The 25,833-nt window shown below is 38.5% G+C and overlaps 1 protein-coding gene across 7 annotated transcripts in view; it reads right to left on the minus strand.

The window, feature by feature from the left end:
- Positions 1 to 25,833, minus strand: part of MTUS1 (microtubule associated scaffold protein 1) — a 156,502-nt gene that overhangs the window by 41,694 nt on the left and 88,975 nt on the right. For 6 of the 7 annotated variants that reach the window (XM_017539641.2, XM_017539643.2, XM_037742409.1 and 3 more), the window contains one exon: positions 25,258 to 25,296. In XM_017539641.2, coding sequence (XP_017395130.1) covers positions 25,258 to 25,296 — 39 coding nt within the window. Of the gene's footprint in view, positions 1 to 11,306; positions 11,785 to 25,257; positions 25,297 to 25,833 lie in introns of those variants that run through there. The other variant, XM_017539646.2, reaches the window with a different exon arrangement.

Genomic DNA, 25,833 nt, shown 5'->3' on the forward strand with positions numbered 1-25,833 from the left:
TAAATCCATAACAAAAATATCACAGAATACATGTAATTGTACTAACAATGTTTACTTTTGAAGAGAAGGTAACAGGAATCAGATAGCTAAAAGGTATACTAAAGCATTTTTTATACTTTTTAACCATGAGGTAAATATATTACCTATTCAAAAGTTAAATATAAGAAGTAAATTACTTAAAAGATAAAGTGAAAATTGAGGACATACATTTTTTATGTAATACTTAGCTATCAAGAAAATAGCCTATGCAGAATTTTTTCCTTGGGGAAACTACACAGGAATATAAACATTATACAAAGTTAGTGATTACTCTCAACAGAATACTTTTATGATTAAGGAGGAAAGAACACATTGATGTGTTCATCTAAGAGTATGTGTCTTCAAATTTTAAAATGACAGCAAATAAGCAAACAGACCGCCCTCTACGTGGATCTGGAAACTCAAGCTGTGCACTCAATCTTCCGCTCTATCTACTGTGCTCCCTAAGGATGAAGTGTGACCACATGGCACCGATGACCCAGTTTCCACGTCCTGCCCACTCCCCACACTCCTGGCTCAGCTGAAGCTCAGAGATGACGCAAAAATCTCCAATGATGCTCAGAGTCCCAAGGCTCATAAATAGGTACTTCACAGAACTGAAAAGCCAGGGGTTTCCCTGAAATCCTGCAGGATTCAATAGTTACACGAAATTGGCATAATAACCAAACTTTGCCCTTAGCCCCGTTTATCAGCATGTTGCTGTTTTGGTAACAAACCTTTTACCTTTTATACAATAGTATAAAATACTTTATTTATTGTACCTATTAACAGAACATGTTCTGAATTCAAAGGACCTATTTAATCAGAAACCTTCAAATTAAATGTTAACTTCTGTATCGATTCAGATTTTTCTCAACAAGATAATTACCACCATCAGCTGTGATCCAGCCTTGCTGGGAATCATTGTGATGAAAAGGCAACCTCAATCAGGAAAACAAAGGCCAGAGCCAAACACATTTGCTCACTTGGAAAACAGCTGGGTAACACTGCGGCTATCTTTGTTTTCTACTCAGAAACCTCAATTTAATAAAATATAAAACTAGTGCAATGAAGTAATGTATCATCTTCTTAAAGAAAGTAGTTGGTTAAAGAGGAAAATGCCCATTTCTCACTCAAGTCACTTAGACAAATAGACCTCCATATCTCAAAACCGAAAACAATTTTGAGAGAAAAACCTACCCATGAAGACATGGACTAACCATCACCACATACTAGCAGCTGAGGACACATCCATTCTAGCCCAAACAAGTCATGCATTTCCTGTATCTGTTGGCTTTCCCAATTATTAAAATCAAGTTACAGACAAGACCTGCTGAGGAAGTTTGCCTTAGGCTCTGTGAAACACTAAATACGGAATTCGGAAACTACCGTTGTCTACTTTTGTGTCCACTTCTTGACCTTCTCACTCACTCATGAAATATATTCATGAACATCTACCATGAGGGCGCTGCTGTGGTGGGTGTGCACCTGCCCTGGTGCTTTGGGGGATGGGAACGGTATCACCTAAGAGGGTGGCATTGCCCAGAGAGGCACAAACACACCAAAGACCTCTGCGGACTCATGCTTCCCTGGTGCTCATCTCTTCGACTCCAAGTATCAACCTATCTGTAAAAAGGTGACAGTCATGGACTGGATGGTGTGTGCTTTCCACAACATATTGCATTAAAAACTAATGTTTGTGGGTTGACAAAACATAGGTTATGAACTCAGAGGCTAGGGAAGGGTCTCTTCATCTCTTTTAGCAGTGTGGACAGACTGAAAATTCCCTTCTTTCTGCCCTATCTAATCCTACACATTTAAAAGCCCTCATAAGGACTGCTACACACAAGTTCTTTCTGTCAGTGTTTCCCCAGCATCTGGTGGCAGGTGCTTATCCTGGGATATTTCAATAGAAACAAGCATTAAAATCTTGGACATTGTTTTCTGGTGAGAGAGTACCCAGTATGAAATGATCACCCAGATGACTACTGCTCAACCTGTAAACATCTACGGGATGCCTTCTTCACAGACTGGTATTTGCTCTCAAGAAACGGTGTGGTTGAGACAGCCATATGCCATCCACGATGGCAAAATGATTTGACAATTATCTGCTAAAGTCATGTGTACAGCGTGTGGGAGTACAGCAGAGAAACACCTAGATCTACAGCAGTCAAGAAAGGGTTCCCAGGGCAGTCTGGATGGACATTTGCACTTCTGGCAGAGAGAAGCAGAGGACAGGCAGAGGAAGGGCACTGCAGGGAGATGAAGCCAGCAAACACAGAGGTAAAACAGGGCAAGAGTCCCAGAAGCCCTGCTGTCGGCACAGCCAGTACTCCCAAAGCTAAACTCAAACGCAGCCGTGGAAACCAACAGGTGTGAGAGCATGCACACCATGGAAGGTTTTATCTTGGAGCAGGCAGAGAAGAGCCTGAGCGAGGGCCTGGAGCCACAGTACAGGAGGCTCAGCAGAGCAAGACCCAGAGCAGAGAGGACAGGAAGGAGATCCTGGAAGAGAAACTCCTGGGCAGTGAGAACAGGCAGGGAAAGAGGAATGTGCACAGGGGGCCTCAGTGGCCACCTGGATCCAGGGACATCCAGGATGAGTCCCAGGTTTCCAGCACCTTCCTCATCATATCAAGGGAAGAAGATGTGTGTGTGAGAATGAGGTGAAGGCAGAGAGGGAGGAAGAGTTTGGGGAGGGATGTGTTGAGGAAGGTGTTAGGCCATTCTCGAACACTCTACTTTTGATCCTCTAAAAACAGCCTTTTCTAAACTCACCTGCTTTCCACATTTAATCACTGCCATGTCATTTTCCTGAGGAGTAATCAACTCTTTATCTCCCAATGTCCTGAAGACTGCCCCACACCTAGCAGAAGCATATGACTGCAGGCACCTTCTAGTCATAGCAATTTAACAATGAGCTCTTGGTAACCTATGCAATCTCACATACAATTTTTTAAAGTTATCTTTTGTGTCAATTATGAGTTTATGTTTGTATAAAGTCTTCTAGAGTTCTTTTCATTAGCTGAATACTCTAAGAGTTAACAGTAATAATAATTTAGGAGACATTTTTCTATTTCTAGGTAGATATGGCATTTACTGAATACGGAAAATCTTAAGCTCAGGAAAGCAGTGTTTAGACATTTAAAATTAACCAAGCCAATTCTTTGTTGAGGGTGGGAGGAGGTTTAAGATGCCTCAGGATTTAAACTTTTCATTACTATATTGGTAGAATTTGTTGCAATAACTCATATTATATGAAAAGTGGTTCTACTTCTTTTCTTCACATTAAAAGCAGATTAGAGAATGGAAAGCATATTCATATAAAAATTTCTGTTTGGGGTTAATTATGCTTACAAAATTTTTCCTGAAGCAATAGTTCAAACTTGCCTGTAACTATTTTTCACACAGTTGGCAGGAAAAAAGCAGATTTCTCATGCTCTTATGTACCTAAGAGGTACATAACTACTAACTCGAAGAAGAGTTAATACAAATTCGCCACCTTCAGAAGTACTTTTAAGAAGGCATTGCCTCCCTCTTACAGCAACCAAAACAGCATGGCACTAGTTTAAAAATAGACACACAGATCAATGGAACACAACAGAGAACCCGGAAATAAAACCACATGCTTACAACTAATTCATCCTTGACAAAGTTGGCAAAAATACATACAATGGGGAAAGGACACCCTATTCAATAAATGGCACTGGGAAAATTAGAAGAGAGAAACTGAAGCCCTACCTCTTATCAGATGCAAAAATTAACTCAAGACAGATTTACGACTTAAATGTAAGACCTGAAACTATAAAAATCCCTAGGGAGAAAACAAAACTAGAAAAAACTCTTCAGGATATTGGCTGAGGCAAAGAATTCATGACTAAGATCTCAAAAGCAAATACAACAAAAACAAAAATAGACAAAAGGGACTTAAACTAAAAAGCTTCTTCACAGTAACATAGTCAACAGAGGAAACAGACTACCTATAGAAAGGGAGAAAAGATTTGCAAACCATGCATTTGACTAAGATCTAATATGCAGAACTAACAAGGAACACCAACCGCTCAACAAGAAAAAAATACAACCCAATAAAAAGTGGGTGATGGACGTGAATAGATGCTTCTCGAAAGACACAGAAGCAGCCAACATATTAAAAAGTAGAACATATTAACAAATGCTCAACATCACTCATCATCAGAGAAAAGCAAGTTAAAACCACAGTGAGATACCATCTCATACCAGCCAGAATGGCCATTACCAAAAAGTCAAAAAACAACAGATGTTGGCAAGGAGCTGGAGAAAAGGCAATGCTTACACACTGTTGGTGGAAATGTGAATTGGTACAATCTACGGAAAACAGTACGGAGATTCCTCAAAGAACTAAAAATAGAACTATCATTCAGCCCAGCAATCCTACTACTTTCCCAAAGGAAAAGAAAAAAAAAATGTCTTAAAACAGAAATGAAAATTAAAATAGTCAATTTAAACATTAAATATTAGAAATATTTATAATATAAACAATAAATTAAAAGATGACATCATTCTCAAAATACTAACCAGTTAAGGACAAGCCATCTGGAACAGAGGTGCCTAGGACTCAGGTCACCATGGAGAAAAAAGGTAAATCTCTCACCCAAAACAGAAAGCTCTATTAGTCTTAATTTTCCAGAGCCACATAATTGCTGATGGTTATAAAAAAGACCCTCGTTTTCTAAAGTAACTCAAAGTATTGCCTAAGATAAACACAAATATGACATTCAATGTTAGATACCTTTAAAATCACAACTGTTATGTTTCTACTAAAGAAAATAACATGCATATACTAGTAATTTAAAAAATATATACATATATGTATTTTGAGATGGAGTCTTGCTCTGTCACCCAGGCTGGAATACAGTGGTACGATATTTGCTCACTGCAACCTCTGCCTCCTGGGTTCAAGCAATTCTCCTCCCTCAGCCTCCTGAGTAGCTGGGATTACAGGTGCATGCTTGTCAACTCCTGGCCTCAGGTGATCCACCCACCTCAGCCTCCCAAAGTTTTGGGATTACAGCCATGAGCTACTGTGCCTGGCCTATTAATAAAATATTATTCTTAGCTCTGAAAGATGCTTTAAAGCTCATAAAGGTATCATAATATATATTAGTTATAGGGTAATTCTCTATTAACTAGAACAAGTTGGTCTAACGAAACAAGTTTTTACTATATACAGCTTGCCATATTCCTCCAGTATCTCTTGGAGGAAAACACTGCTATTCTTCCCATTTGGAATTCAAACCATAATTTATGATTTACTTTCCATTTTTGTATGAAAAAAGATACTACATCAAAACATAATTTAGTGTAGTAAAACTCTAGTTATCTGAAACTTGTCAGATTAAGACATACTGTCTCTTTCAACTTAAAAAAACTTATCAAAATCTTGCCTATTGTGAACAAAACGCCATTAACCACTTTATTGTCTTCTTCAATAGAAAGCTGTAACTACAAAATGGCAGATTTTCACATCACGGCAAAGCTATACCTCCAAAACATCCACAGCCACAGAAGCTTGGAATCGATCTACGACAAACGTTTTCAGCCTCACGCCACTCCTAATGTCAGTCCTTAGTAAATGCCTGTCTATGTGGCAAGAGGCCCACAAAAATCTTTCATGACTGCTTTCAAGGAGGGGGACAAGAACAATCTGGATTCACTGTAAGATAACTAAGGGGCTGTGAAAGGCTACATCTCTCATTCTTCTTCATCTTGGTCCTTGTGGTTTCTTCAGCATTCTACAAATGCCTGAATTTTATCTTTTTACACGCAAACTCTAATTTATGGTGTTATTTTTTAATGGAAGCTTTCTAATATGGCTTTACTGACATCTACATTTTGTAGTTTAAAAAACACAAGAGAAATAGAAGTTTATTTACTGTTACCTTAACAGTACATGAAAAAATGCACTCCGAATCCCTAACGCATCCATAAATGTACTCCTAATAACATTAAGTATACAAAACCCCATTTAAGGTTGAATACATTCCTTCCCAATATATTTTACAACTGAAAATTCATTCACTTAGGAGATCAAAAATCAAGTATTAAGACTTATGTCCAAACAACAAAACAACTTGTAAGTTTAATTCAAATCATTACAAATAGCTAATCAATGCCCCTCCAAAATGCATAGAATAGAGAAAAAACAGCAAGCAAGACAACTTGTTAAGTAATATACTCCCCTACTTTATAATCAACCAACATCTGCTTGAGAAATACCTGTTCTGCCTTCTCTGTGGCAGATACTGCCATAGGGCTCTTACTATTTTATACCTGTCTGTGGGACAGAGACTAGAGATGTCACATGCTCTATTTCCCAGGCTCCCTTGCAGGTAGATACAGTCATGTGACTGATGCCCGGCCAATGAGACAGAAGCTTAAGCGACCTGGCAACACCCCTTATTTCTTTTTCTTCCTTCCTGGAGCAGCCATTGTGAGATCATGAGGCAACAGTCATGAGGTAAGGGCTAAGACAGCAGAGATGTGGACCCTGACATGGCGGAGCCACTGCATCACCTCAAAGCTGATTTTCCTCAGGTAAGACAAGTAAGTTGCTTTTTGGTGAAGCTGTTAATTCGATCTAAAAGGGGTCAAAAGTGAATACCAAATGCGAAAATATAATTCAATGAATTTCATCCTAATTAAACAAATGCATTCACATTCTGCCTGCCTCTTACTGAACACCTGTTGAGCAGACGCTGGGGTCTATGTGAGGGTGCAGGGTAGGAGGAGAGAGAGGAGTAGAAAAAATAACTTGGGTACTGGGCTTAATACTTGGATGATGAAATAATCATCTGTACAATAAACTCTGTGACATGAGTTTACCTATGTAACAAACCTTCCCATGTCTCCCTGAACCTGAAAGTTAAAAATAAAATGGTAAAAGTAATAGAAATATTTTGTCCTGATACTACCTCTGCCGTTTCTCAATACATAGGTCCACATGTTTCCCCTTTTCGCTGCAGAAATGACTTTCAATGTCACTAGCTCAGCAGAAAGAATTCTGCCTTTAGTGCAGTGAATTGCCTTCACTGGAGTCAAGGAGGAAATTAACCTGTGACGTTCAAATGGCACTCTTCACAGTAATTAATACAAGAATTTCCAGCTTCATACAAAAACTAAATGCTAAGTGGCAGCAAATATATCTTAGCAAAGTCTTTTCCCTCCACTGACTCATTATAAAAATAGAACTAATATGCTGAGGCAAAATTCTGAAATAGACCGACTTTAATACTTTGGTAAGAAAGACTATTGCCGACACTTCCGCGAGTCAGTGAAGTCTTCACTGGACTTCTTAGATTTTCATCTGTGCCTGACATCCTGCAACGTAACACACAGTACCTGACAAATTCACTGTCTCTCTCTTCTCTCCCCTATTTACAGAGGAAAGATTAACCTGGAGCCAACAACATGCTTTGCCAGAGGTGGATGCCCCCCAGTAATAGCTATCAGAGTGCTCAGCGCCCTGTGCGTGGGATCAGTGAGAAAGCTTGTTCTGGCTGGATGTCTGTAATGGCCAGCCCCCCTCCCACCACATTCTATGCTCAGAAATATTACAACTCTTTTGTTTCCTTGAAGGAGCCCTTCACCCAATCCCTCCAGGCTTTGACATACATGCTGTTTTCTCCGGCCAAAACACTTTGTTTCTTGGTACTTCTCCATTTTCTGAGGACCCAACTTAAAAGGCACTTCCACTGGAGGACCTGGATAAAAGTCCCTCCACCTGCTAAGCGCTGCCTGGGCACCCATCCACATCCTGCATTATTACCTGGTGCTCTGTCTCCCATTAAACAGCGGGCTGTGTGAAGGCAGGGTCCCTGTGGGACTTAGTCCCAGCCACACTTTCAGCACCTACTATTATGCCTGGCACACAGTACATGTCTAATGGGTACTACTGTATGAAATGAATGAATTAATCTGTAACTCGAAGGACCAGTCAGAAGCAAGGGAAAGGCTGGAGGCACAGACTATATACAAAACTCTTCAGAAAGCCCAATCAACATCTGAGGCTGGATTACACAAAACTGTTAATATTTGGCCACTTTTCACTTATTAGAAGAATAATTTTTTTGTGTATGGTTTTTTAAGTAGAGACAGGGTCCCGCTAAGTCTCCAGGGCTGGTCTCAAACTCCTAGCCTTAAATGATCCTCTTGCCTTGGGCTCCCAAAGTGCTGGGATTCCAGGTGTGAGCCATTGGCACCGGCCAAGAAGAGCAATTTCAATGCTTCAGTATAATAAATGCCTGAACTAGGGTAATGGCAGGGGGTAAAAACAAAGAGAGATTTCAAAGGATGGAGTCGTAGAGTTCTGCAACCAACTGGTTGTGGATAAATCAGGACAAATAATGATTCAAAGGCGGGGTCTGGCCGGGCACAGTGGCTCATGCCTAGAATCCCAGCACTTTGGGAGGCCGAGGCAGGTGGACTGCCTGAGGTCAGGAGTTCCAGATCAGTCTGGCCAACATGGCAAAACCCCATCTCTACTAAAAATACAAAAAAATCAGCTGGCTGTGGTGCCATATGTCTGTAATTGCAGCTACTCAGGAGGCTGAGGCAGGAGAATCTCTTGAGCCTGGGAGGCAGAGGTTGCACTGAGCAGAGATGGCGCCACTGCACTCCTGCCTGGGCAACAGAGCAAGACTCCATCTAAAACAAAAACAAACAAAAAACCAAAGGTGGGGTTTGATGACCAGACACATGGTGTCATTAAAAGAAACAGATAACTCAGGAGTATTAACTGAATTTAGGAGGCAAAAATAAGGAGAGAATATATTTAGATAAAACGAATTTCCAGACAGAGTAATACATTGAAGGTTTTTAAATCTTCAGCCAGAAGAGTCACGGATGCTGAGGCTAAGGGGAACTTGGAAGTCATCTCATCCGATTCCCTTGTTTTGTAGCCCTGTGAGGTCAGGTGCACAGAGTCATTCGCTTAGTTACTAGCAGAATAACGGCTATAATCCAGGACTCCTGGAATCCAGGTCAATATCATCAAGGCAACCAACACCAGTTCACTTCCTTCACACAAGATATAAGCCCAAGTTACCGCTGACAGTCGACTGCGGTAAAAGTCACCGCGATGGCTTCAATATCCATTTGACGGACAATTTCTCAGACGTTAAAATAACATAATATGGATAAGCTTGCAAAAGATTTATATTGGGAATAAGGAGAATTATATTCCTTACAGGATTTTAAAAAGCTTCCAACACACAAAACACTTTCTCCATCCCTGGTTTTCCTTGGATCTAACAAAATTACAGCAAAATTTGCAGCTGCAAAATATGTACGCCAAAAATTCTAAACAGAGGTCCCAGGTTTTAGTCCTATCTCTGCCATTTACTGTATGTCTTCGGGCAAGTGAATTCACTTCTCTGTGCCTCAGACTTCCTGGTATGAAATTAGACAGATTAGATCACCTCTACGTGCACTCTAGCTCAAAAGATTATGACTGCAAATAAACAAAAAATACTTGTATATGAATTTAGAAAATAAAATGTGCCCAGTACACCACTATCAACTAAACTCTGGTGAAAGAAGCCTTGTGTTTTTTGTAAGCTGTCTTGGAAAGCTGTCTGCTTCACAACAATACTACAAACAACTCAGAATGTCTACTCCTAGAGCACTGGTTAAGTAAATCATGACTTAGCCAACAATGGAATGTTACAGGACTACTTTTTAAATGAGGAGGATAAACATGGGATCATATGAAAATCTAAAATACATGAACTTTAAAAAGGTATAGAATATACAGTACGCTTTTATCCCTGTATAACAAAAAAGAATAAGAAAGACCTAGATTTCCAGGTTATTAGAAATGTGCAGGAATGCTGTACCAGCAGCCTGAGAGTAGCTGCTTCCACGGAGAGCAGGCAGGGCCCCTGGGTAAGAGAGAGATTCACCCATTGCACAACCTTCCACACTGTTTATTTTTAACTTGGAGGGTGGATTACACTGTTTTTTTAAAAAAACTTGTTAAACTTAAAAGCTATTTGGAGCTACTTTTGCTCATACAAATTATGGCAAATATAGGGTACTTTTTGTTATTTTTTCCCTCACCTATTAATTTTTTCAGTTGGAAGGGCTGCAGCGGCCCTAGGCTGGGAGAGAAAGGCCACTGCTGACCACCTCCTCGCTGTCTTCCGCATTTACCTTCAGCTGTCGGCTCAGACTGGAAGGGAGAGGCTGGCAAACTCAAATGACAGGTCAAGGGGAGTTATGAAACATGAGAGAGAGGTGCTGGAAAAAATGAGAATTCTCCCACAGAGAAGGGAGATGCCTCTGGGAAAACTAAAGACAGTCAGCTGAAAAAAAAATCACCAGGGACAGAGATGAGCCAGTGGAAAACAAGATACATGAGGGGGTCACATGAACATGAAGCAGAAAAAAAAGATTCTATTTACATCCTCATCAAACCATCCTGTGACACTTAACACTGACCAGCCCAAAACAAATCTAACAGTACCACAGTTACCTATTTTACAGAATAAAATTGATTTAATTGACTGTAGTTGTAAATATCACCTAGAACAAAAGCAGCAACATAAGACAACCCAATCCCCTAAAAGTGAGCAGACAGGTCAACATGTGCCTAAAATATATACTAAATTTAAGTTCATCTTAGGCACAGAACGTAAAAAGTAGATACAAACAAAAACCTCAGGGGAAGTATTTTGAGACTGAAAACGTTTTTACTATGAAGACTGGAAAACTAGATGTGTGATTCACTTACCTCCCTGTAGCCATTAGAATGATGTTTTCTTTCAGAAGTGTTTAGAAAACAGAAATCTTTTAGCCTATGAAAATCAACTGTCAAAATCTCACTCAGAAACTATCCAGTGAAAAACCATAGAAACCTTCTCATCTCCCCACAGGAAAAAGAAATATTCTTCTAAATTTGCCTATGTCCTGTTTCCCAACCATTTGAAGCAAAATGTAATTTAACAGGTGCTGATTTTCACAGATTTGGCTGATGATAGACAAAAGAGCTAGGAACAACACCAAGGCAACAATTCTGTCTTCCATAAACACAAACACCCCAGTCTGCTTGCAAACGGTACAAGTATTATGCACTGATGCTAATAGTTTTCTGAAACAACAGAAAACTATTTTTAAATGAAGCCTAATGTCTCATTAGAGAGAGCTTTCCTTCTCCAATCATCTGTTTCCTTGGAAAAATATCTGATAAACATCTGCAAATGAATGAAGATGTCCCCCGTGCAACACTAAATAGAGATCTATGCAAGACAGACCTGTGTGGAAAACCACGGTGCTTCTCCTAAACCCTGAAGGCAGGCGAAGGTTTCGAAGCAATCCTTTGGCTGTCAGTCGTACGTGGATGGTGGATAAGGAGAATTTGGGAGACAACAACATGTCTTCGGAGCAGGTGGAGAGATTTCACAGAAAAGGCAGTTTCCATGGACTGTCACATACTGTCTTTTTAAACTCAGTACTCTTCAAAGCCAAGAAATACAGTGAGAGGAAGCATGCCTACACAGCAAAGTAATTCCACCAGAGGCACAGAAGAAAAATATCCCCAGGGCTGGCCAAGTGTTTCTGGCTTCCCTTTTCACTTCCAGATGTGGCCAGAACGATGCTCTTCCTCTGAGTAAAATCTCCTTCCTGCAGCTCCAGAAGCAGCCTCTGAATTACATCACACTGTGCATGCTTGTGGAGTTGTTATGGTTTTCATCGGAGATGGGAGATGGTGAAGGGGAGGAGAAAGTGGGTGGTCTTAGGAGCTTTACAGAACAACCGGTAACGTCACAGATCCTGTAACCACTTGAAAGATCGCTAGGGGAAATTAACTACTTCAAGTGCCTCATGTTTATTTCGTAATTAGAAAAAGGTTAAGATTTCATGAAAGTAAACTGTGTCCTGATTATAACATTTTTCACTCATATTTGCACTAATAACATGAGCATTTTTTTCTTTAGATATTTTAAATGTAAACCTATAAACCTGATATTTTGGAAGTTTTTTTTTTTTTAAAAAAAAAAAGACCAGGCAATCAATGTTCCCAACTACAATGTTTAATAAAATTTCTATTCTACTATGTTAATGACAGATTGTCAGAAGGTTAAAGTTCGACTTTAATTCCCATGAGCTGAGGACCTCACAAATTATCAACAATAAAAGATTAATGCGGTTTCTCTACCAGATGTAGTATCAGAGTTCCACAGGAATAGTCCATCAGAAAGGCATATTCTAGAGACTGCATTTATTGCTTGAGTGATTGCATTTATGGAACACAGTGTGGTCTCTTCCAGTGGTCTTTCAAGACTAGGAGAGTGAGGGAGGCACAGTTATGAGTATATCTTGCTATTACCTACTAATTTTTATTTAAGGAGAGTGGCTTGTAAAAGTACGTTAACACACAATGGCAAAAACCAAAATAACTTGAAAAACAAAGACACGGACATAAGAATTAACCACAACAATATGCCCACTTAAGCTAATTCCATTAAACCAGGAATAGCTCGAGCTCTTAACATTTTTAAAAAATTTTATAAAGTACAACAAAACAATGTGTTAAAAATATACTATACCTGTTTCCAAGATTTCCTAGGAAATAAGACTTAAAAATAAATGCAGAATTGTTACCACAAATAACTCTATTAAATGCTATTAAAACTGGTTGGAAGCAGTTATTCTTTTACAAATTCTATCGAGTATTTAGGGTATGAAGAGGGGAAGAGGGAGGGTGGAAGGGAAAGTTTAAGTAAGTCCTCTTCCCTCAGGCCTCTAACTTGCCATTTTAGAGGCTGTCAGCAAGGGAGACAGACCCAATAACCTGCCACGGGTTCCTGTGAGAATACACCTAGTTCATACACTGACAACGAACCTTCTAAATACAGTCACTGCAGCATGGCAAGTGAAGCACAAATGATCAAGGAATTAGAGTCAAGACAAGCTGCTTTTAGGTGCTGTCTTTTTACTTCATCCCAGTTTGTTATTATGAAAAAACCTAAACACCTTTTCCTATCAGATTCTAAATACTAAAAATATGCCATAACCTTTTCCTCTACCCCTCAAAACCTCTAAAAACCAAGATACCAATCAGCATTAAAAACACAAATAGAATAACAAATTTTGATATTATTAAAAACAGACATGCCACCACTCCATATAGTAGGAGACTTTTTTTTTTTTTTTGGTTGTGTTTGTTGTTTGTTCAATAATAGTACATTTTAAATTTCTTTTTTTTTTTTTTTTTTTTTGAGACAGAGTTTTGCTCTTGTCTCCCAGCTGGAATGCAATGGCGCGATCTCGGCTCACTGCAGCCTCCGTCTCCTGGGTTCAAGTGATTCGCCTCCCTCAGCCTCCTGAGTAGCTGGGATTATAGGCACCTGTCACCATGCCCAGCTAATTTTTGTATTTTTAGTAGAGATGGGTTTCACCATGTTGGCCAGGCTGGTCTTGAACTGCTGACCTCAGGTGATCCACCCGCCTCGGCCCCCTAAAGTGCTGGGATCACAGGTGTGAGCCATTGCACCCAGCCTTATATTACTCTTGCTAAAAAAGAAATTCTTTAGATTCCCTTAAAGAAATTAGCAATCTAATCACCAGTTAATCAGATTAACATTTTTACTTGAATTACATTAAGCTATTATCACACATATTAAAAATAATCATTGTCAATGATATTTCTTAACAGCAGAGCAAGAAGCTGAAGGAATAAACAAAAACAGTGCCAGTGAGGAGGAAAGCCAAAAGTACAGCAAAATACACAAACAGCAGGTGTGCTAGATACATGATTGAGAACTGCACAAACTGGGCTGCAATTCTTTCCCAAACATAGTCTGCCTCCTGGTGGCCATGCAGCACAAGTGCACCAAGACAAGGGAGCTGCTTTGGCAATCTATAAACAGGGACCGCCATCACTTACGGTCCACTGCTCCAGGCACTCGCTTATACATTTTATGTTTATTTGCTCATTTAAATAACTGGATTAGCAATTACTTTCAGGTCACAACTATTTTTATACTATATACGCTTCTGGCAGGAACCAAGGTAAAAAATTGGTTCAAAAATTTCTTTGATTTTGGATCAGCCGTTACCACTTTAGGCACTCTGTATTTTCTGCAATTGTACAAATGTGAGAGAAGTTCCAAAAGATAAAAAAAAAAAAAAAAGCGTCTTTGTTATTTTACAAAGTATTAAGAGGACAAGACAGGCATCACTGAGGACAGTAGGGAAAAAAATAAGGCAATTTTAGTGCCTAAGGTAGAAGAGTTTGTAGTTGTAAAAGTTAGCTATAAGATGAGTCTTTGGGCTGGACACGGTGGCTCTCACCTGTAAACTCAGCACTTTGGGAGGCCAAGGCGGGTGGATCACCTGAGGTCAGGAGTTTAAGACCAGCCTGGCAAACATGGTGAAACCCTGTCTCTACTAAAAATACAAAAAATTAGCTGGGCATGGTGACAGGTGCCTGTAATCCCAGCTACTCAGGAGGCTGAGGCAGGAGAATCACTTCAACCCGGGAGGCAGAGATTGCAAAGAGCAGAGATTGTGCCATTGCACTCCAGCCTGGGCAACAAGAGTGAAATGAAACTCCATCTCAAAAAAATAAAATAAAAAATAAAAAGATGAGTCTTTATGAAGCAGAGCCTATATTAGGACATCAGTGGAAAACAAAACCATGGCTTAAAATTTTATGCAATGTAGGGTATCAATTTTAAACAGAAAGGATAAAGTATATGGGAGCAAACATGCCAAAATGTCAGCAAATGCTCTGGGAGGTGGAAGAGGCAGGATTTCTTTATTATATGCTTTTGTATTTTCCTAATGTTTTACAAAAGTCATGGAGTCAGAAAAAGATGATGATACAAAATGCAGGGTAGGTCAACATGTTGTAATAACATGGTATAGTCAAACAAATTCCACTGAAGTCTGTATAGAAATGTGTCTTTTAAATCAGTGATTTAGAAAACAATGAAGTCACGATTCCAGACAAGATTCTAGTATATTCTGTATGGGGACACTTAGATGATACAAAATGCATTCAATTTATCTGTTACTGTTTGATGCTGTTAATGATCATAAAGAATGAGGAAGATGATTACAATTCAAACCAAGTGGCTTGTTCACAGATTCAAGCATCTCTATTCAACCGATCTTCCTTAGCCTAATATGGAATATTAATCTTAACATTTATCGCCTTACTTCCCCTAACACAGCATTAATTGCAACATTTTCTTCAATTTATTCCTCACAGTCTTTAATGTAGTAAGTTCAATTCTGTATTCCAGTTGTAGAACCTTCAGCTTAAGGCCCAATTTTTCCATACTATCCTCCTCCTTACTAGGAATACACATTGTAATTATCAAAAAATTAATACAAAGCAATTAGAAAAACTGTCAACTTCCATCCACCTGTAAGACAATAAGTTCTCAAAGAACAGTGACATTGCCTTTTATTTTGCAATAAATAAGAGTTTAAATCAAAAGCAGTAATGCTTTGAATTCATGTACAATGTTTGTTTTTAAAAACAAAAACCAGTATGTTCATTGTAGAATATTTTTTTAAAATTTAAATTACTACACATCATCCTGCTCTGTAATTTGTTTTTAAACTTAATATAAGCTTCATAAATGTATTAAACTTAAATTTTTCACACATATCTTTCTACGGGATTAAATAAGCCTGTCTGTTATTTTAATGGCTTCAAAAATGTCTTGAGAATGTCAATGAACGTAATTTAAATAACACCTGTAAGGCATACAGGTTGTTTCCAATTTTCCCCCATTGTAAACAAGTCTGAAAAGCAGTAAATAAGTAAATAAATTATTTTCCTAGAACCAATTCTGAAAACCAGAGGTCCTGAAGGTGTCTGCTCTACGCTACGGCTGCTGTAATGTACACTCAAGAGCTGAATGCATGAGCGCTGTTTCTTACTCTTCCCCAGTACCAGGTACTACCATTAAAAGTAAGCAGGAACTGAGAGCACATTATTTTAATTCATATTTGGTAAACTCTTTTTATATATTCCTTAGTACTTCATATATTTCTTTTCTGTTTAGTCTTTTTAACTGGTGGCAAGAACACTTAACATGAGACGTACCTTCTCAACAAAACGTTAAGAGAACAATACGATACTGTTAACTGTAGGCACAAGGCTGTAACAAACTTCTCTAAACCTTTTTGCCCTTGCATAACGAACCTTGTACCGTTCAACAGCAGCTTCCCATGCCCTGACAGCCACCATTCTACTCTCTGTTTCTGTGACTTTGACTATGTTAGATGCCTCCCGTAAGTGGAATCATACAGTATTTGTCCCATGACTGGCTTATTTCACTTAGCATATTGTCCTCCAGGTTTATCCACATCATTGCATATGGCAGGACTTTCTTTTTAAAGGCTGCATAATACTCCACTGCGTGTTTATGCCACATTTGCTTTATCATATGGACATTCAGGTTGTTCCCACATCCTGGCTATCGTAACGTGGCAATGACCATGGGAATACAATTATCTCTTACATCCTGATTTTAATTATTTTGGTAAATAACCCCTTATCAGATATATGGTTTGCAAACATTTTCTCTATCCCATAGGCTGCCTTTTCATGCTATTAAAAGACCACTTTGCTCTGCGGATTTGTAATTTGATGTACTCCCATCTGACTTTGCTTTTGGTGTCATACCAAGAAAAATGTCATCAAGATTTGCCCCACGTTTTGAGGTGTTCTACAGTTTCAGATCTTATATTTAAGTCTTTGCTCCATCTTGAGTTGATTTTTGTGTACTGTGAGAGATAAGGGTCCGATTTCATTATTTTGCTTGTGGATAGCCAGTTTTTCCAGTACCACTTATAAAGAGACTATCCTCTCCCTATTGTGTACTCTTGGGATGCTTATTGAAGATCAGCTGACCATTTATGCATGGATTTATTGCTAGGCTATTTTATTCCATTGGTCTGTGTCTATCTTTGTGCCAGTGCCATGCTGTTTTAATTACCATGTATTGTAATATGCTTTGAAATCAGGAACTAAGATGTCTCCAGCTTTGTTCTTTGTCAAGATTGTTTTCGCTGTTTACAGTCCTTTGTCATTCATTATGAATTTTGGGATTGTTTTTTCTATTTCTGTAAAAAAAAATATTACACTGTGATTTTGATAGGGATTGTAATGAATCTGTAGATCTCTTTGGGTGGTATGTTCATTTAGCTTCTATTATAGACTTGTCTTTATCTTGCTCATTTGACAGAGCTCAATGAAGAGTTCTGTGCTGATATTACCTCAATTTGTTCTTTGCTTATAAATACTGTTTCTAATGCTTTTTATTTTTAGAGATGGAGTCTCACTCTGTCACCCAGACTGGAGTGCAGTGATACAGCCTCAGCTCACTACAACCTCAGCCTCCTGGGTACTTGAGACTACAAGTGCATGCCACCACGCGCAGCTATTTTTTTGTATTTTTGGTAGAGATGGGGTCTCGCTATATTGCCCAGGTTGGTCTCAAACTTTTGGCCTCAAGCAATCCACCTGTCTTGGCCTTCCAAAGTGCCGGGACTACAGGTGTGAGTCACCACACCCAGCCTGTTTCTAATGTTTTTTAAAGCTTCTGTTGTCATAATTATTAATCATTTCTATTATACTAGTTTTCCTGGAAAGATCTTTTCTATTTAAGTCTACATTCTTAGTGTTTTAATTACTTTGTGTGTTTACAACTAATTTATCTGGAATAGTTTGTATATATCTGAAAAAGATCTAGCTCCTGCCTAAAAGGTGGCCACTGTCTCAAGAAGATTAACTAAATGATCCACTTCTCCCAAACCCCAACACCAAAACAACAAACGCATCTCATATCAAAAGAGCATCTGCCTTTTTTTTTTTTTTTTTGAGACGGAGTTTCGCTCTTGTTACCCAGGCTGGAGTGCAATGACACGATCTCGGCTCACCGCAACCTCCGCCTCCTGGGTTCAGGCAATTCTCCTGCCTCAGCCTCCTGAGTAGCTGGGATTACAGGCACGTGCCACCATGCCCAGCTAATTTTTTGTAGTTTTAGTAGAGACGGGGTTTTACCATGTTGACCAGGATGGTCTCGATCTCTTGACCTCGTGATCCACCCGCCTCGGCCTCCCAAAGTGCTGGGATTACAGGCTTGAGCCACCGCGCCCGGCCTAGAGCATCTGCTTTTTAAATATAAGGAGACAGTTACGATGATTGTAAAACAACAGTGAAAAATGGCCTTCTGTCTGCTCTCACCAGAATAAACCCAGGCATCCTTGGCATCACCTCTTCAGCAGGTTTGCACCTTGCAACCTCTTCCCAACACTTGGCAAAAGGAGGCAAAAAGCCGCCCTGTTGTCCTGTGCTGTCTTTACTAAATAACTGTGGAAGCAGCAGTGCATTTTCTACCTTCCAAGGCAGACACCCTGGCACCTGAGACTGATGATCTTGTGTAAAACAATCAGGGTGCTGGATAAATACAGCTCTGGTGCCTCTGGTATCGCACTGGCTTTAGTATGTGGTAGAACCAAGGTAATAATAGTATGCTGTGGTATGTGTGACATTTTCCTTATAAACAGTAAGCCAAGATTTTTTTTTAGAGTCAATGTCAACTAGAATCTTGCAGTATCATAGCCTTTAAATAAATTACAACATTGAGACCCCAAGAGGATGGTTCTTGACTTTAAGTAGTCTTTCCTGCTTGTTTTATGGATTTAAAATAATTCAACTTCCTGGAAAAGAACTCTAAAAATAAGCCACTAGAATTATAAAAACATAAAAGATCATCACCATTACCATTCCTAGCAGCTGAAGTAATTATTATTTGAGAACCTTTTGTAAAACAATTCTATGATGTCAAATTATTCCCTTACCGGGAATTATTCCCCCAATATTCCCATGTCTCCAAATGAGAAATTTGAGACGTGGAGAGGCTTAGCAACAAGCCCAACAAATAGAAAGTGTCCTGACCTTGGGCTAGTTGCCTTAAAAGTTCATTCCTCTCCTGCTCTTTTACATTGTCTTATGAGATAATGGAATTTCTTTAAAATAACTGATAAAGGTTAAGCTAAAACAATGATGTAACATTTTAAATTATGTTAGCCAAAAAAAATTAACAGTAATATCCAGTATTGACCAAAGCATGATAAAGTCTGTCTTTTATGTTGACCATGGTATAAACAGATAAGAAGCTTTTGGAAAACAATGAGGCTATTTGAGTACGGTGACTATAAATATGTACATATTTTGATTTCCTGATACTACTTTTAAGAATCTATCACAAGAAACTTCCCCCACAGTTGAAAGTGCTAATTGTACAGATGTTCATCATAGAATCATTTACGAATGTGATAGAGAAACACCCTAAACATTCAAAAGTAGGTAAATGTTACTGCACCTACTAAATGTAAAAGTGATTACTATATTTTTAAATGACAAAGTAGGATATAAATGTATCTGAATTTCATTTAAAATCACAAATTTTAAAAAGCTAAATGGTGATTTCTAAATTACACACTAAACTTTTTGAAGTTTGGCAAATTGCTGTAATTAAAAGTGATTATTTTACTAAAACTAAGGAATATGAAGTTGGTCAACTCAACTATAATCTCCACCACTACTTACTCCTTTAAAATAAAAATATCTCAAAGCCATGGTACAATGATTAAAAATTTAACACTCAGAGGAACATGTTTATGTGTGGAGGCAGTGTCTTCTGTATCATCTAAAATATGATCAATTCCCAGCAAAATATGGAAAAAAAAAAAAAGGGGGGGATTTGCAGCCACAGAATATCACAGTGGAGAGAAATCTAGAAATCCACCCTTTTAATTACATAGAAAACCATTATCAAAGAGGTTCAATAATCCACCCAAAGTCACTCTCTGTTTGGATAACATTTTTCAGCATCAAAGTTGTCCCTCCAAAGAGAACACACTTTGTTGTGGTCCTTTGTCCACAAAGTAACTTTTCCTCACTAGACTCCTCATAATACCAGGTTAGTCTTAAGTCATGACAATAACTAACAATCAAGAAGAAGAACCTGGGAAAGTCATGCTTATGGTTTTGGGAAAATACACAGACCTACCACACAACCTAGATTAAGTTGTAATGTTGACCCCTTAGAATATATTCTATATACTCTACAGAGTCATCAGCAGACTCAATGTTAACAGGAATTATTAGAATGAGAATTATTAGGTTTATTACATTCCTAAAATCTCAGCTAACTTCATTACAGAGACTGACAAGCTGATCCTAAAATTCACATAGAAAATCAAGGGACCCAAAATAGCTGTAACAATCTTGAAAAAGAACAAAGTTGAATGAATCACATCCTGATTTCAAAACTTACTAATTAAGACAGTGTAATATTGGCAAATGTAGTCCTATAGATGCAAATAATACAATTTAGAGCCCAGAAATAAACCCTCACATTCTTAACTAATTATTTTTAACAAAGGTGCAAAGACATTTCAATGGAGGAAAGAATAATGTTTTCAACACCTGGATGTCCATGTGCAAAAAAGTGTTAGACTTTCTACCTCATACGACATAAAAATATAACTCAAAATCAATCAGCAACCTAGGTATGACAGCTAAAACTGCAAAAATCATAAAAGAAAACAGGCATGAATCTTCACAACCTTGGATTAGGCAATTGTTTCTGAGAAATAAGACCAAAAGCAGAAGCAGCAAAAAAAAAAAAAAAAAAAAAAAGATAAAATGAACCTTGTCAAAATTTAGAACATTTGTGTTTCCAAGGACACTATCAAGAAAGTGAGAACACAGACCAAGAATTGGGACGAAATATTTGTAAATGTTATCTCTGATAAGGGCCTAACATCAGACTATGTAAAGAACTCCTACAATTCAACAATAAAAATAACCCAGTTGTAAAACGACAAATGATTTAAATGGACACTTCTCCAAAGAAGACATACAAATATCCTATAAGCACACAAAGTGACACTCAATGTCACTGGCTGTCAGAATGCAACTGCAACAACAATGAGGCATCACTTCACACCCAGTAGGATAGCTATAATAAAAAAGACAAAGCCAAGTGTTGGCAAGGATGTGGAGAAGCCAGATGCTTCAGACGCTGCTGGTGAGGGTATAAAATGGTCCAGCCACTTTGGAAAACAGCCTGGAAGTTTCTTAAACTGTTACACACAGAGCGACTGTATGAGTCAGTTTTCTGATAATGGTTAACTAAGTTTTAAACAAAACCATTCCATAGAATATTAGCTATCTTTTTTCCCTAGATATTAGGATGTACCAGAAACTTAAAAGGAAAAAGCCTAAATATGCAAAACACAGAGTTTCTTCTGCATTTTTAGACCATCAACGCTTTAATAACCATATATGTTCACACTCAGTGTACTGGTTATTTCTAGAGCTTAGATCATTCTGCATGGCTGTCTTCCTAGCTTTAAGAGGCTACAAAAGGTTAAGCATTCTGAGATAATTCCCCTGCACTTCCCTGCTTATTATGCTGAGGAAACTGAATACATCTGATAGGGCATCAAGGATATTTGTTATTCACGATGTAATGCTATTCACCCTATTTTCTTTACACAAGAGGCTCAGAAATTTCTACCTCCTGCCCAGGTTTCCCTCACATCACAGCCTTCAATCCGGACCTCTCACATAGGACCATACAATACAGCCTTCCTCCTTAGAACTTGCTCATTTGTAATTCATGTTTATTTGAACATGGTTTTTTTTTTTTTTGACTATTCTATTAGCTTCCCAGAGACAAGGCCCCTGCTCATCTTTCACTCAGGACTGCATCCTTAACACCTGACACTCACAATGTATGAAGAAACTGTAGTCAACATGCTCTAACAGTACAGGCATACCTGGGAGATACAGATCACTCCTTAAGACACGTCACAATACAGCAAATCACAAAAATTGTCTCATTTCTCAGTGCATATAAAATGTATATTTACACTATACTATATCCTATTAACTGTGCAAATAGCATTATGTCAAAAAACAATATACCTTAGTTTAAAAATATTTCATTGCTAAAAGAAAAAAATGCTAATCAGCATCTGAGCCTTCAGTGAGTGGGAATTCTTTTGCTGGTAGAAGGTCTTGACTCAATGTTGATGGCTACTGACTGATTGAAGGTTGGGGTGGTTGCGTTCATGTAGAGACAGACAGCAATGAAGTCCGCCACATCAGCTGACTCTTTCATGAAAGATCTCTTTGTAGCATGTGATGCTGTTTGACAGCATTTTACCCACAGCAGAATGTCCTTCAAAATTGGAGTCATTCTTGCAAATCCTGCCACTACTTTAAGTTTACGGAATATTGACTCCTTTTGTCATTTCAACAATGTTTACAACATCTTCATCAGGAGTAGCTTCCATCTCAAGAATATACTTTATCTGGTCATTCATAAGAAGCAACTCCTCATCTGCTCAAATTTTTCCAGAGATCAGCAGCAATTCAGCCACAACTTTAGGCTTCACTTCTCATTCTGGTTCTCTTCCTATTTCTAGCTCATCTGCAGTGACTTCCTCCACTGAAGAACTGAACCCCTCAAAGTCATCCATGATGGTCTGATCAACTTTTTGATCAAACTCCTATTCATGTTGATGCTCTGACCTTCTCCCATGAATCACCAATATTCTTAATGGCATCTAGGAGAACAAACCAGTTTCAGATGGTTTCTAATTGACTTTGCACAGTTCCATTAGAGGAATCAGTATCTATGGCAGCTAGTCTTATACAATGTATTTCTTAAATAGTAAGACCTGAAAGTAAAAATTACCCCTTGATCCATGGGCTGCAAAATGGATGCTACGTTAGCAGGTGTGAAAACAACGTTCATCTTCCTGTACATCTCCATCAGAGTTCTTGTGTGACCAGGTGCACTGTCAGGCAGCAGTAATATTTCAAAAGAAATCTTTTTCTGAGTTGTAGGTCTTAACAATGGGCTTAATATTCAGGAAACCATGCTGTAAACAATTATGCTGTCATCCAGGCTTTGTTGTTTCATTTATAGAGCACAGGGAGAGTAGATTTCACATAATTTTTAAGGGCCACAGAATTTCCAGAATGGTAAGCCAGCACTGGCTTCAACTTCAAATTACCAGATGTAATAGCTCCTAATATGGCAGTCAGCTTGTTCTTTGAAGCCAGGCATTGACTTCTCCTGTTTTCCTGTGAAAGTTGTAAGTAGCCTCTTCTTTAAGTCTGAGGCTGAAAGTCTGTTGTTTCTTGTAGCCACCTTTATCAATTATCCCAGCTGGATCTTCTGGATAGCTTGCTGCAGCTTCCACATCAGCACCTGCTGCTTCACCTTGTACCCTTACGTTACGGAGAGTTTCCTTAAACCTCATAAACCAACCTCTTCTAGCTTCCAACTTTTTTTCTGTAGTTTCCTAACCTCTCTCAGCTTTCATACAACTGAGGAGAGTTACGGTCTCATTCTAGATTAGGCTTTGGCTGAAGTGAAAGTTGCAGCTGGTTTAATCTTCTGGTCAGATCACTCCAACTTTCTCTGTGCCAGGAGTCTGTTTTGCTTTCTTATTTGTGTGTTCACTAGAGTAGCACTTTTAATTTTCTTCAAGAATGTTTCCTTTTCATTTACAACTTGGCTAACTGCTTGGCACAGGAGGCCTGGCTTCTGGCCTGTCTTGGCTTTCAACATGCCCTCCTCACTAAACTTAATCATTTCCATCTTTTAAAGTGAGAGACATACAACTTTTCCTTCACTTGAATATTTAGAGGTCATTATAGGGTTATTAACTGGTTAATTTCAATATTACTGTGTCTCAGGGAATGAGGAGGCATAAGGAAAGGGAGAGAGATGGAAGAGGGACCAGTCAGTGGCCATATCAGTTGGGTTCACTGTCTTACATGGGCATCGTCCGTGGTATCCCCAAACAATCAACAGTAACATCAAAGATCACTGATTACAGATCACCATTACAGACATAGTAATAAAAAAGCTTAAAATATTGTGAGAATTACCAAAATTGGACACACACACATGAAGTCAGCAACTGCTGTTGAAACAATGGTACTGGTAGACTTGCAAAAAATACATTTGCGAGGATCAAGAAAATGAGAGATGCTGTACCTTCTTTTCTTCTGATTTGTTCTTCTAATCTGCCATAGATTTAGAAGTCATATAACTGTTTTATCACTGCATATAAAATAAGACAATGCAGGCAGTGCATGGGAGACCTCATCTCTCTCTCTCTCTCTGTCCATCCATTCATCCATCCATGTATCTAGAGAGATTGGTCGATCTTTTTTTTTTTTTCTTTGGGACAGGGTCTCACTGTGTTGCCTAGGCTGGAGTGCAGTGGCACAATTCTGGCTTACTGCAACCTCCGCCTCCCAGGTTAAAGTGATTAGTCCGCCTCAGCCTTCTGAGTAGCTGGGATGTCAAGAGCGTACCACCACATCCGGCTAATTCTTTTGTATTTTTAGTAGAGATAGGGTTTCACCATGTTGGCCAGGCTCATCTCAAACTCCTGACCTCAAGTGATCTACCCACCTTGGCCTCCCAAAGTGCTGACATTACAGGTGTGAGCCACCACGCTCGGCCTATACCTCTGTCTGTCTGTCTATCTAAAGTATGGGAATTGTAGCGAAGATATTTTGTGAAAACTTTTATGGCTTCTTGAGAGACAAAGTTTTGGATTCTCAGTTGTGGTTCAAATAGTGGAGGCTGCAGGCTATCTTGGGAATTAAGTCCAATGAAAGTGTGAAAAGGACATAAAAATATAGGCTGCTTAGGGGCAGCAAACCACCTGGTTACGTATGCACCTATGCAACAACCCTGCACGACCTGTACATGTAACCCAGAACATAAAAAAAAAAAAAAAAAAAAAAAAAAAATACAGGCTGCTGAACTGTGAAGAGGTGCTAAAACCAAATCTTGACACCACTTAGCAATTAAGGAATATCCACTTTCAAAAGAGCATTTATCTTGGGAGAAGTAAATTTTCCATTTCATTTAGACCACATTAACAAGATCATTTTTTAAAACACTATAATTATCTGTTAGTAATAAAATGTCCTTTTATACATCAGATGGCCAATCATGCTTACCATATTTTAATGCTATGTGGCCCATCATAAAAACTTATGTTTACATCTCAAATAGGAAATTCTATTTATAAGCACACTAGTGAAAAAAAAATCACTGTAAATAAATATCTGAAATAATGTGATTTTACAAAAGGATTCTTTTTATCCCCATCCATAAAGTGGTCACTTACCTGCATTAAGAGCTGTTAAGAAATTTTTTCTCGAAGGACCTAAGATATAAAAGAAATATATGTAAAATACATGTTTTATTTGACATATCACACAAAAACAAACCATGTTGATAAGAATTATTTTCAAAAACTATCTCTAAATTTCAGGTTCCAGGTGGGAAATACCACTGAGAGTCAATCAACTTTTGTCAAGTGCGTTTTAAATATAAGATGATATTCCACGTAACATCAAAATGTTGAAGAATGATATGAAGTTATCATCACAAATTAAATAGGATCAGCTTTAATAGGAAAAGCCACAGTATTTTTTCAATCAAGAAGAGCTGAGGTTCAAGTTTTAACAGCACTGAATCCACACATTTACTGTGCACATTAACACTATTCTCATGCCGGCAGAGCAGGGGTCAGACTTCATGAAGGATAATCACTTTCCAAAACTACCCATTTCTATTCAGCTATGAAGAAAAATATAAGCTTTGCTGCCAAACTGATACAATATAAACATCAGGAGTGGTTTTTTTCTTTCTTTCTTTCTTTCTTTCTTTGTTTTTTTGAGACAGGGTCTCGTCATGTTGC

This window comes from Cebus imitator, unplaced genomic scaffold (assembly GCF_001604975.1).
Source record: "Cebus imitator isolate Cc_AM_T3 unplaced genomic scaffold, Cebus_imitator-1.0 Scaffold120, whole genome shotgun sequence".
Taxonomy (NCBI): Eukaryota; Metazoa; Chordata; class Mammalia; order Primates; family Cebidae; genus Cebus; species Cebus imitator.